This window comes from Triturus cristatus, chromosome 8, assembly GCF_964204655.1.
Source record: "Triturus cristatus chromosome 8, aTriCri1.1, whole genome shotgun sequence".
Lineage (NCBI taxonomy): Eukaryota > Metazoa > Chordata > Amphibia > Caudata > Salamandridae > Triturus > Triturus cristatus.
The window spans coordinates 252748097-252761058 of NC_140591.1; the positions used below are offsets into that span (position 1 = coordinate 252748097).

The 12962-nt window shown below is 43.3% G+C and overlaps 1 protein-coding gene across 1 annotated transcript in view; it reads left to right on the plus strand.

The window, feature by feature from the left end:
- DYNC2H1 (dynein cytoplasmic 2 heavy chain 1) overlaps positions 1-12962 on the plus strand; it is a 1714832-nt gene that overhangs the window by 851788 nt on the left and 850082 nt on the right. The window contains exon 52 of the mRNA XM_085621461.1: positions 5987-6129. Within this exon, the coding sequence (XP_085477587.1) occupies positions 5987-6129 (143 nt within the window). The remainder of the gene's footprint in view (positions 1-5986; positions 6130-12962) is intronic.

Here is a 12962-nt window from a genome sequence, read left to right on the forward strand (position 1 = left end):
GCAAGACTTTTCAGCCTAACAATCTCTCTGGGTTTTGAAAGGTTAGTTCACAAGCCTGATGCTGTGTCTCTGTTATAGGGTTTTTTGGAAAAGCTTAGCTGTGCTAGGTATTGCAGCTAAACATTGCGATACAGAGATACTCAAATATTGGTTGAATAACACTAATGTAGCCCATACTGTCTACCACAGATGTGAGACAGTATACCAAGCCCAATAGAACAGAATCTCATTGACTGCATTTTAACGAGCAAGGCATATTCAGTGGGTCAGTTTATTTATTGTGATTTATTTAGTGGCAGTCTGCCACCTTTCCGCCACTGGAGAGCTCTTTGTTTCATATATAATTATAGCAAGGGGTAGAATGATACCATATTTGTTATTTATTTTTTATTATATTTGCTGTTTTTGTTTAGTGTTCGGTCAGCTTTGAGGTTGATTCAAAGTGCTTAAATAGTGGGATAGGAAAATAATCAATTCAGATAAGCGTGAAATAATAGAACTTCGAGATAGTTCTCATTGGGAAATGACCAAAGGTTTAGGGCTTCCATGAGTTTTACAGTCTTTTCTCAATAAGCAATAGTCGGTTATATGCAAAATCACTTTTTTGGACAACTGGCAATAGGCATCTGGTCAGTTGTCAAGGCAGCAATAGTTTGGCAAAGTAGGATGGGGCACAGCGATGGACGGTCCTATGCACAAGGCTTACAGCCTTACACTCTATACTTAGCTTGAGTGAGAGCCTTTGAAGGGTTATCTGACCTGGAGTAATACAGTCAAGGAGTTTAATGCCAAAGATTAAGCGGGGATCATATTTCTGGATCTTCTGCATCTTAATCTAGGGATTGGCTGGGAGGCCTGTATGTATCCCATTTCTTTGGCCTATTTTAGAGATCACAGTTGTGAGGATCAGTATATTTCCTTGAAGCAGTACCAGGACCTTTGTTCCTGTGATATGCAGAGGGTAGAACACATTTCAGACATCCATCACTTGAGGAAACATTTATGTGTTGGCATTAAGAACAACACTCAAATACCTGCCATTTTGTGAGAGAGTGTGGGCAACTGATAGATGGGAACCAGTCAAATGTGAAAAAGTGTTTCATGAAACAGGACCTCAGTTCAACCCAGTTCAAACATCCAGTTGTTGATGCCCTAGAACGTTATATACATCTAGGCAAATGGCACTGTCTTTGGATGCTTTAATGTGAATTTGGATATCATCAGGATACATTTGGCAGCCTGGGTTGTAGCACTTGAAATGTTTGTACGAGGTAAGATGTAGATATTGAGGGGAGGGAAATAAAGCTAATGCTTAGGTGACTTAATAGGTGATATTGGTTCAGCAGAACAGAAAATATGACAGCTTTACTTGTGAAATCTTTTAGCTAGCAGTGACAAAGTGGAGGATGAGGGTTATTCCTTCAACATGCTAGATGGATACTAACAAGTTGAGGAATATAGTGTCAAACGGTCCTGTGAGGGTGAGGAGGATCAGTTCATGCCTAAAGATACCCCAGTGTATAAAACTCAAAGTACGTTCCATGCAAGTTAAATCAATTCATGTACTTCTATCAAATCAGCCTACTTATGAAGATGAGGGCGATTTATGCAATGGTGAGTCCAACAAGCATTTGCAATGCAATAGGTCTCGCATTTACGCGAGTTTAAGCTATTGGCATTGTAGATGACAATGCCTTTTATGCATTTTATATATGTTTAAAAAACGAAAACAAAAATAAAAGGCATTGTCATTTGCAATGTCAAAAGCTCAAACTCGCGTAAATGCGAGACCTATTGCATTGCAAATGCTTGTTGTAGTATGCCAGCCTGCCAGGGTGGCCTGATCATATAAATGGCCGTATGGCTGACAGTCTTATGACTGCATCGCACTTACCAGGAAATAGTCCGAGTAGATGGGGAAGATGGATGGGTGGGACGGAGAAGCAATGACCAACAAGAAAGGTGCAAGATTCAGCTGGGAAGTTTTGTTTGAAAGGCAAACCTTAACCCTTATGTCACAGCTGTTAACAGCCCCCCGAACCCAAGCAGATCATTCACAATTACCACATTGTAGCCAACGGCGCACTGCTTGTTCAGATTATGGCTAGAGCGGCCGACTTTGAAGCTGGGTATCAGGTTCGAGTCTGGCTGTAGGCTCCGGGCAAATCACTTAATCTCCCCGTGCCTCAAAAAACAGGAGTGTGTCCGTCTGTACGGCAGTCGGTGCTCCTGTAAAGCGCTTTGATTCCTGCGAGTCGATTTTGCGCTGTACAAAACTGCTAAAAAAAAAAATGCTAAAAGTGATTCCACAACTCCCAGAATGCAACATTACTGGTGGCTATTAACCAGACAAACCTGTCAGGAAACTGGGACCTGTCAAAGCAAATATATAACTCTCACCCCTAAAGCTGCTCTTATCAACTACGAAACAATCATCTACCTTTTGTGTTTTTTTCTGGTTAAATTCTAGTATTTTTTGATGTAATATCTGCTGTTCGAATTCAAGAGTACTCAGAAAACTTGACTGTCCTAAAAAACGGGTTGAAGTGCTAGAACCAGGAAGCAAAGAAATTACCCGGATTAACCGAGCTTCCCGCGACCAACATGGGAGAGACATTTCTGTATACTGCCTGCTGCATACGTTCTTATGTACAGGATGGTGTCTGGCCCCATTTGATGAGCAGTGTCTCAAGTTTATAAACTCCTGGGTGAGTGCCACATCTCGACCGTGCTTTTCTATGCATTCTGGGAGTCGTAGTCCTATTATAAAATCAGCAATACAAGTACCAGAATGCAAAGAGGAAACTTGGACTAGATGGGCATGGACTTGACAAACGTGAGCCTCGTACATGTGGGGCGACTTCCCATCAGTGAAAGTTAGGCATCAGCAGAACTGGTACTTACAGGGCACATTTGTAATGGGCAGAGGACATTACAAATCCCAGCATGTGCAGCGCCATTGCTTATACACCCATTATTAGCTGAAAGCTACGAGCCTGGACAAGGCTATCTCTTAAAACGCTCATTGCGTAATAATGCTCTTTGCATTTTTGTCGTGTTGGGAACCTATATTTCTTTGTGATACTTCGATAGTAGAAAGCATCTTTTTTGCCGGTTTTGTGCTTGTCACATCCAATCCGGCTGCTAATTGTCAGCGGTCCCTTGGGTAAATTTGTCATCGAGTTGTGATTGCACTTATCACTTTACTGATCAAAATAGGTGTCAACTGTGATAATTGATGGCCATTGTGTCCAATTGTTGCTCCTGCCTTGCCGCAGACAGCCCCGATGACCGGGACCGGGGCTCCGACACGGCTGTCCCTCAATTCGGATCAGACTTGCGGCTCACACACACCCGAACATGCTTGCTTGCTCCTGCCTGACCTCTGGGCTCCTGTCTGATTTCCCACCTCTCGCCTGACATTGTGTCCAATCAATAGACGCACACACACCTCATTTGTCCCCAGTGGTACAAAGAAATGCGAGAGTGGATGTTGCATATCACATATAACGAGCGCAGACACTTTGAAACCCAGACTAAGTAAAAACAGCAGTCGCTGCCTGAGATGCACGGATCTAATCAAAGAGGAGCGCAGGAGGAAGCACAGCTAGAGCTAGGGGTGAGCATTGGAGGCCGTCAGAGAGTATCCCCTGGCCGTAGAGAGAACGCGGTTATGTATTATCTTGCCCCACCCTCCCACTCCATTACTGAACGGGCATCTCCTCACCAGTGGACGCAAGACCAATGAAAGGTGCCTAGTGGTCGTAAAGTGCATACTGACCGGTGTAGTGGACCAGGAACATGCTGGCGGCAAACCCACGACCCCGACGGCACGCGCACAAATCCACAAATGCACGGGTGCTTCAGTCAGGCACAGCTTCACATGAGCAACAGAGCTGCAGGCAGCTTCCGGGTCAGCCACGGTCAGGGACTAGGAAGGACGGAACACGGAAGAGAGGTTTACAATAGCAGCCGTGTCCAAAGCTGGGCTCTTAAAGTGACATCACGTAGTAACTTTAATGACGGAGAAGGAGCGCTGAAATAAAACATGCGCCTGGCCAAAAATGAAAGCAGCGCTATCATTAACTAAATAAAGGTGCCCCCTGAAAAGTCAGGGGCCAGAAGGCACGGGCTGTGGGGGGTGAAGGGGCAGGAGGCACGGGAAGAAAGTAGTGCTCACAATCTAAATAAAACCATACTGTACATTACTCGAAGTAAAGGGGCCAGTAGCTATGGAAGGATACAAATGACGACATGGCCGTCATAAGGAGGGACTAACAAGCCTAAAAACAATCGGAAGGCTGCATTTAGCAACTAATCCAATGAAAAAGATGGGCGGAGAGTGGGCGGAGATTCCAGAGAGCTTATACTCTATACTGATTACTGCATGCCTTGCAAAGCGAGCAGCGCATGTGCACTGCTGCTATAGGCTCGACCTAAAAACAGGTAATCTTTTAAAAGTGTATAAGGGAAAAAAATTATACAGCACTCTGTATTAGACTGTCCTCCGTTATGGGTACTAGTATGGGATTTTTTCAAGATGAGGCATCTACAGGAGAAAAAGGACGCTATTCATTACAATAAATAATGATTTTGTTTTTAATGGGTATTGTATTCTCTGCAAATTTTGCACTGCCCATGCACCTCCCTTCCTGCCTTCAAAGATTTTGGATTTCTGATGCATGCTATACTGGAAGATTCTTCAAACTGATTCGATTGAGCAGGTTGCTGTGGCTCAAACTAGGAATCATCATGTTCTGTTGTCTTTGCATGATTCTAAGATTCTAGTGTGACACATACTGTAGAACATAGAAGCAACCCTCTGAAGCTATGTCTGCATTTTAAAGCTCAGGGATCTCATGCTACTATGGCATATATATATTTGTTTTTATATCCAACTGTACTAAAGGTTTTGCGGCTAAACATGGCATATCATAGTACAGCATTCAATTCACATACAAGTACGGCATAGTAATCCACTCCAACCCCAAACTAAGGTGACAGCACCACATCATATGGATATGCCATAGTAGTCCCTCCATTTCCCCCATTTCCGGGCATGCTTTTGTGGGCAAGCACGGGCCTCAAAAATTGGCGTCTCCTGGTGCGCGCACCAGGTCACTCCTGCATGCCAGCCTCTAACAGTCTGCAGTTGTTTTTGCTTCTAGACACGGGCCACATCTAGCTTGGCAACCAAACATGCCATTCCCAGGAAGGCACGCTCCACCCTGGGGCCCCCACCTCCTCCATCAGCCGTAATAGTGCAATAAGGACCGTCAATTGCAGGGCGCGAGTTAAGATAGCAGACGACGTATGACCCACCTCCACTCAAAAGGGCTTGAAGACTGGACACTCTCAGGCAACATGGAAGAAATCAGCTGCGGGGGTGTGCACACCGCCTGCGCATTTTGGCATACATGCTGCAGGAGTCTCAGGGTAAGATTTGTGGCATGTGAATAGTTGAACTGCACCATTCGCAGCCGCACCGTGATAGACAGTTCCCGGAGCGCCATGCACGCCTCCCTACAGTCGTCACCGTCCAGGTCCCCCACTCAGGTCTCCCACCTCTGTCTGGGCCTTCCGAAACCATCTGGAGCATGACTAGAGAACGATAAATCACTGATGTGGCCCCTTTGCCCAGCCTCTCAAAAAGATCTTCGCCTCTAACAGACTGTATTCTGGGAGAGCTCACTAGGCGATATTTGAAACATAAAGAATATGCAAAGAGAACACAGTATCCATCAGAACCAACGTTAGTAAAGGTTTGTAACTGTTTCTTCGCTTCTAATTGCAGGCAGATTTAATATATGTGGTAGCAAGGGAAGCAGTATCTATATCTGCCAACCCTGAGCTGAACATACTTCCAAGGAGTATCCATTAAGTTGAAATCAGAACTATTTCTAACTTCCTTATAGTAAGCATTTCACTACTGAAATATACCATCTTTTACTATTTATCATTAATATCGTGCAATTCGGTTTTCCAGGAATTCAGCAGAATCTTCATGTTGTCTTGATTATGGATTGTACCAATCCAAATTTTACCATAAACTGCGAGAGTAACCCAGCACTGTATAAGAAATGCTTGGTTCAGTGGATGGAAGGCTGGTCAGACAGAAGTATGAAAAAGGTATGTGATGGTGTCATCTTTTTAAGGCCACAGGTTGTAGTTGCTACTTTACACTTGTGGCTGATATTATTATTAGCTAAAGTGTTCCCATATTATGGGATCCGTTATTTGCCATTGAAAAAGATAGCGTACCTGTGAGTGGAACCCTGTTAGATGGAGTCAAAGAATTAACTATGTCTGTTATGATCACAAGTATGTAATTTTGCTTAAATTATTAGGCTAAGACCTTAAGCAAATATATGGCACTGTTAACCCTTTTTGCACATTCCATGAAATGTATTATTACACTTACTAATTAGATACATATTTTGTATAAAACTTGTATTATAAATATATATATATATATATATATATATATATATATATATATATATATATATATATATATATATATATATCTTCTCTAGTGCAGGACCTTCATTGAAAGTCATACATGTTACAAACAATTGCTGTGTGTGTGCAGTTATCCCGGAATACATTTGTTTTTATAATTAAACTTCCAAGTCTACATCTGGAATTATACAATGTTATGTTATGTTATGTTAATTCAATCTTGTATAGCGCATATATACCGACAGGTCTCATAGCGCTCTGACAGAGGAAAAAACATAATCCATGGAGCGGGCCAGGTCCTCAAGTACTGGAGGGCCTTACAACCATGTCAAAATCTTCTCTCAAAAGGAAAGATTTTAGTTTTTTTCGGAAGGGTAGAAGTCTGGGTTCTTTCCGTAGCTCTCCGGGCAGCTGATTCCAGAGTTGTGGCAGGAGGACCGAGAAAGCTCTCCCTCCTTTGGCTGTGGAGTTGAAACGTGGGCAGATTAATCTGCTGGCTTCCGCTGAGCGCAGCGCGCGTCCTGGCACATATTTGAGTATCCGTTCTTTGATGTACTCGGGGGCGTGTCCATAAAGGGCTTTGTGGGTGATACACAAACCCTTGAACTTTGCTCTTTGCCTAATGGGTAGCCAGTGTAATTCACTCAGCAGGGGGGTGGCATGAGTTCTTCTGGGCAATCTAAAAATAAGACTGGCTGCGTCATTCAGTACTATCTGCAATTTATTGGTAAGTTTCTGGTGTAGCCCAACATATAGCACATTACCATAGTCGAGTCTAGAGACTATAGTAGCTGCTACGATCGTCTTCATAGTCGAGATCGAAAGAAGGGGAACCAATTTCATCAACTGTCGTAGAAGACCTATACTAGTTCCGACCACCGAATTAACTTGATTGGTCATAGAGAGCTCTGAGTCGATCTTTATGCCCAGGCTTTTCACCACAGGTACAGGATTGGGGGGACTCCTAGCTCCTGGGGCCAGAATTGGTCGCTCCAGGGGTTGTTTTTGGTTGAAATTGCGAGGACTTCCATCTTGTCTGGGTTGATTTTTAAGGAGTTGGCTGTCATCCAATTAACTGTGAACCTAAGTATGCTCTGAGCAGACTGTTGGGCGTAGGCCGAGTTATCGATCCTTAGGATGAGCTGAGTATCATCTGCATAGTTGAATACTCTGCAGTCCATTTTGGCTAGCGCAGCCACCAAGGGCTGTAGGTATATATTAAAGAGAAGGGGGGACAGAGCGGATCCTTGAGGGACTCCGCAGAAGATGTTACCCTTGTCCGATATCTGTTCAGCCAATTGGATCCTCTGCGTTCTTCCTGATAGGAAGGATTCTAGCCATTTATGGACCTGTCCTTGAATGCCCAGGTCTGCCAACCGGGAGAGTAGTTTTTGGTGGCAGACCGTATCGAACGCCGCTGACAGATCTAATAAAATCAGGGCGCTCGATTCTTTATTATCGGCCTTTCGCCTGAGTTCGTCCAGGACTGACAGCATAACCAGCTCCGTACTATGATGGGCTCTAAAGCCTGCCTGATGGGCCTGGAGAATCTCATTCTGATCATCCAAACAGCTAAAAGACTTTCAGATGCGATACTCATAGAAATCCAGGCAACTGAACAACACTTCAAAACCACGTTAACATCATACAAGAAAAGACTAGAGGAGGTCAATAAGGAGATAGCAGATTATAAAGAAGAGCTAACACAATCCAAGATCCAACAATTTCAAAAAGACTTAAAAAAATTCTCATACGTCAAAACATACCCGTATTCGGACGCAGACTACAAAACCCCTACAAGATCCAGCCACTCTATGTCTTCAGAAGAAGGTTCCTCAATACATAGTGGTGGCAGTAATGAGAGCTCAGGATCAGAGAAAAGTTACTACACAAACAGACAACGGGGAAGAGGCAGAGGAAGAAACACACATTGGCAACAACCATGGCCTAACATGCACCCAGGAATGGTACCCAACTACCCGGCTCCTTTTCCTCCCATGACCCAACCAATGTTCTATGGCTGGAACCCACAATTTCAACAACCCCACCCCCAATTTGGCAACCCCAACCAGCGGTTTCCTTTTTTAGGATCAGGCCAGAGGGGACGCGGAAGACGCCAACGAGGAAACCAAGTACATTGGGAAGACAATCAGAACCCAAGTGCCAACACACGCAGCAGAACGAAGGAACCCCAGCCCAGCACAAGCAGAGCCTAATAACCAATCTTTCAAACCATACTCTCACTAAAGCGGAGGAACAGGTCCTCAATAGAGGCCTTGGATTTTCACCCACAGCGAGACTTGATAAATTCAAATTACACTGTGAGTTATCAGAATTCTTTCGTAAGCTTAAACTTAAAGCTTTTTTTGAAAACTCACCGAACAAGGAATCACAACAAGAAGCAAAAGGTGACACCACCCTTAAATTGAAATCAACATTCGTTCCTCCTCCTCATACTACACCAGCCGAACTCATCGCATTCGAACAAGCAATATACAAAGGCATTGAAAATACTCAAGAAAACAAAGGATTCAACAACACCACAACTGAACAGTTCAATGCCATCCGGAGTCTCAAAAACAACAGAGACATTATCATCAAACCAGCTGATAAAGGAGGGGGGATAGTTATTCAAAATCGGAATGCCTACCATCTAGAATGCACACGCCTCCTAGATGATCCAAAGAATTACAAAATACTGAATGAAGATCCTACTAACAGAATCAAGACCAAAATTGACATCATGGTTCATGAAGCAGAATCTAATGGCTACATTAGCAAACAAGAGGCATTATTCCTCACCTCAGGTGGTAAAACCATTCCCTACTTCTACACCATCCCAAAAATACATAAAAACAAAACACCACCACCGGGCAGACCCATTGTCTCTGGAATAGGCTCATTGCTTGAACCCCTGTCTCGCTTCTGCGATTTCTATCTACAGCCTCTAGTACAGTCGACTCCTGCGTACTTAAAAGATACTAAAGACTTACTGAGCCAAATTAACAACCTGGAATTCAACCCTACTACTTCCATCCTTGTAAGTCTAGACATTGAGAGCCTTTATACCAGCCTACCCCAAGATGACACCCTAGAGGTTCTCCGCACCTCCCTTGACAAAACTCTCTGGGAGCATAACACCCCAAAATCATTCATAATGGAATGTGCGGAAATAGCCCTCAAAGATAATTTTTTCGAATATGAAGGTACCATCTTCCTACAACAGTACGGAACTTCTATGGGGAGCACCTTCGCTCCTAGTGTAGCGGGGTTGTACGTGTCCAGTTTTGAAGAACTATATATCCTCAACCCTCAATCAATCTACAATAAAGACATCACCTTCTATAAAAGATACATCGACGATGTACTCTTAATTTGGACAAGCAATAACCAGAGACTAAATGAATTTTTGAATTGGATTAACACACTAGATCCAAACCTACGATTTACCCACACTACAAGCAAAACCAAAATCACCTTTCTAGACCTGGAAATTGAAGCAAAAGATGGAATACTGATGACTAAAACTCACTTTAAACCAACAGCGAAAAATTCTCTTCTGCATTTCCAGAGTTTCCACCCTAGGCCGCTTAGGGACAATCTGCCATTCGGCCAATACCTCAGATTGCGCCGTAACTGTAGTGATCTGCAAGATTTCAAAAAACAATCAGAAGATTTAACTACAAAACTTCAAAACCGTGGATACCCAAACAAAGTTATCCACAAAGCACAAAAAAGAGCCCGAAACCAAAACCGTGAAGGTCTTCTGGAACCCAAGATGAATTTGTCAACTACCATACCACTCACATGTGTAACCACCTTTAACACCATCTCTAATCAAGTAGCTAAATTGATACAAAACAATTGGAAAATTGTAACCTCAGGCAAACTACAATGGGAAAAACCCCTATTTTCATACAAGAGGTCCCATAATCTCAGAGACAGCCTAGTACCGACCAGGCCAAAAAAGACACTGAATATGCCTAGCACAGTTTTGAATGCATGGGGTCTTCCAGAAGTAACGGGCCATCACCCATGTGGCAACTGTAGCATTTGTCATCTCACCGAAGCCACAAAAACACTCGATCTTGAACAGGACAAAGTGTGGATAATCAAGAAACATACCAACTGTAATTCGGCAAATGTTGTCTACCTCATCACATGCCCTTGTAATTTGCGGTATGTCGGTATGACCACCAGAAAGGTCAAAACTAGAATCTGCGAGCATCGCAGTAACATCCGCTGCAAACGCAGCACCACTAAACTCACTGAACATTACCTGGCCAAGGGACATACCACCAATGACATGTCATGGGTAGTCATTGAACAACTAGACCCCAGTCCAACCGACATCCATGAACGTCTTTTCGAAAAAGAACAACGCTGGGTTTACAGACTCTCAACCCACATTACAGGACTCAACGATAATGTACCCTGGAACAGCATACATCGACACTGATGACATCGTACCCCTGCCTTCTATCGCTCTATAGTCTAAAAACAATCATTCTGTCCAGTCTTGTGCAAACGCTAATCTCTGTATTGTACAGACCCCTTCACTGCTACCATTAGCTTATCCCTTAAAACTTATCACACAGCCCTAAACGGTAACCAGCTTTCCTATCCTTTCCTTTTTACCCGCCCTTTCACACATAGGCATATTTTATACCGCTACTCAACACATAGCCCTAAGCGGTAGCCTGTGACCCTATCTGTTACTCTCTCCTATTTATCATTGGCATAGCCGGCCTTGGAGGATTTCTCCTATTTAAATATCTAGGAGCTCTTCACTGTGCACTCCTGTTTCTTTCCTAAATATTTTAATTATTTATTTTCACACATAGGCATATTCTATACCGCTACTCAACACATAGCCCTAAGCGGTAGCCTGTGACCCAATTTTTTTACTCTCTCCTATTTATCATTAGCATAGCTGGCCTCGGAGGATTTCTCCTATTTAAATATTTAGGAGCTCTTCACTGTGCACTCCTTTTCTTTCCTATATATTCTAATAATTTATATTTTCCTGCCCAGAGACTTCAGTCGAGTCACTTCGACTCAGTACCCCGTCCACGGAACACAGAGTATTTCTTTTATTTCCAGTCACATTGTAGACGTTCTAGTCTTCTCAGCGGCAGCACGGAACTTCCTGCTTGCCGTCCTTCTTAACCACGCCCCTCCCAAGTATCGACGCTGAACAAGCGGAACCGATCGCCGCCCTAGGTATTTCGGACCTGGTCTCCCTTTCAAACTGTGAGTACCTATGGGTCTACCATTGCCCGGTCTAGACCCTCAACCCCCTTGTTTTTTCTGTAAAGCGCGTTCGCGCTCTTACGCTCTCCTTGCCATTTCTTCTCCACTAAAGGCAAGCGGAGAACCACACGGCGTTCTAAATCCAGAGGATTAACTACCTCTCCACTCAAGTGAGACTGTATTTTATGTTGTGTGTCATTTATTTGTTGTTTGTCTTTCAATTTTAAACACGAATGTCGGTCTGCTGAACGGCACACCCAGCGGACATTATGTTGATATATACCACCATATAATCAGCTCATTTTATTCTGCACGTGCACATGAATATTCTAGCATATCAGCTACTAGTATCTTCAATACTTGCACAGTCAACACTCTATAAGTACAATGTGTGTATTTCCGCGCTATAGGCACGCAAATAATGGATAACGAATATGTGCACCATGTGCCCCAATATTACAACAATTGCTCACGCACGGATCTCGTGGGGCACATTGTAGCCACGCAAGCCTCTTTAGTGTCCATGCACTCTCACCAAATCAGTCTAGTTCAAAATCACTAGTCTTCTAGTCGTAAGGAGCATGCATCTAGTATATATGCATGATTCACAACTGTTCCACATTTCTAAATTAATTCTTCATTTGCAGGTAACCAAAAACGGAGTTACTGTGAGTACCTCATCACAACACTCACAGCACACTTTAGGGTGTGTGCTGATACTTACACTTGGCCTATATATTATTTTTACGGCCATTCACCAAAATTATTTTTTCTTCAATTTTGGCTGGTCCTGACGAAAGCCTCTAGAACTATGTTGAAGGCTGAAACTAGTTGACCTTAGTTTCTAGGGATACAAGGAAAATAACATTCCTTTTTTTATATCCCCCCTACCTTTTTTTACATTAGTCCTGGGACCCTTTTAATTAAAGTTTTTTCATAGGGCATTTCCCAGAGACTTTTTTAACTCTTAATCACTTCACATATAGCACTTCACTCACTGCTCATAACCCTGCTCCGCTGTATCTCAGGCGTTGTAGCACAACTGGATTGTGCTAGACAATCCAGTTGGGCCCCGATGATGAAGCATGCCACCTACTAGGTAGGTGGGTGAGGGGTTTCTTATACAGCAGTTGTGCTCTCCTTCCTTTCACGTTGTTTTCAACAATCTCAGCGAAAAAGTCTGCTTTGAGGCATGAAACTTGTCCATTTTGTTTGATCATATTGTTCTGGGGAAGAGGACAAGTTTT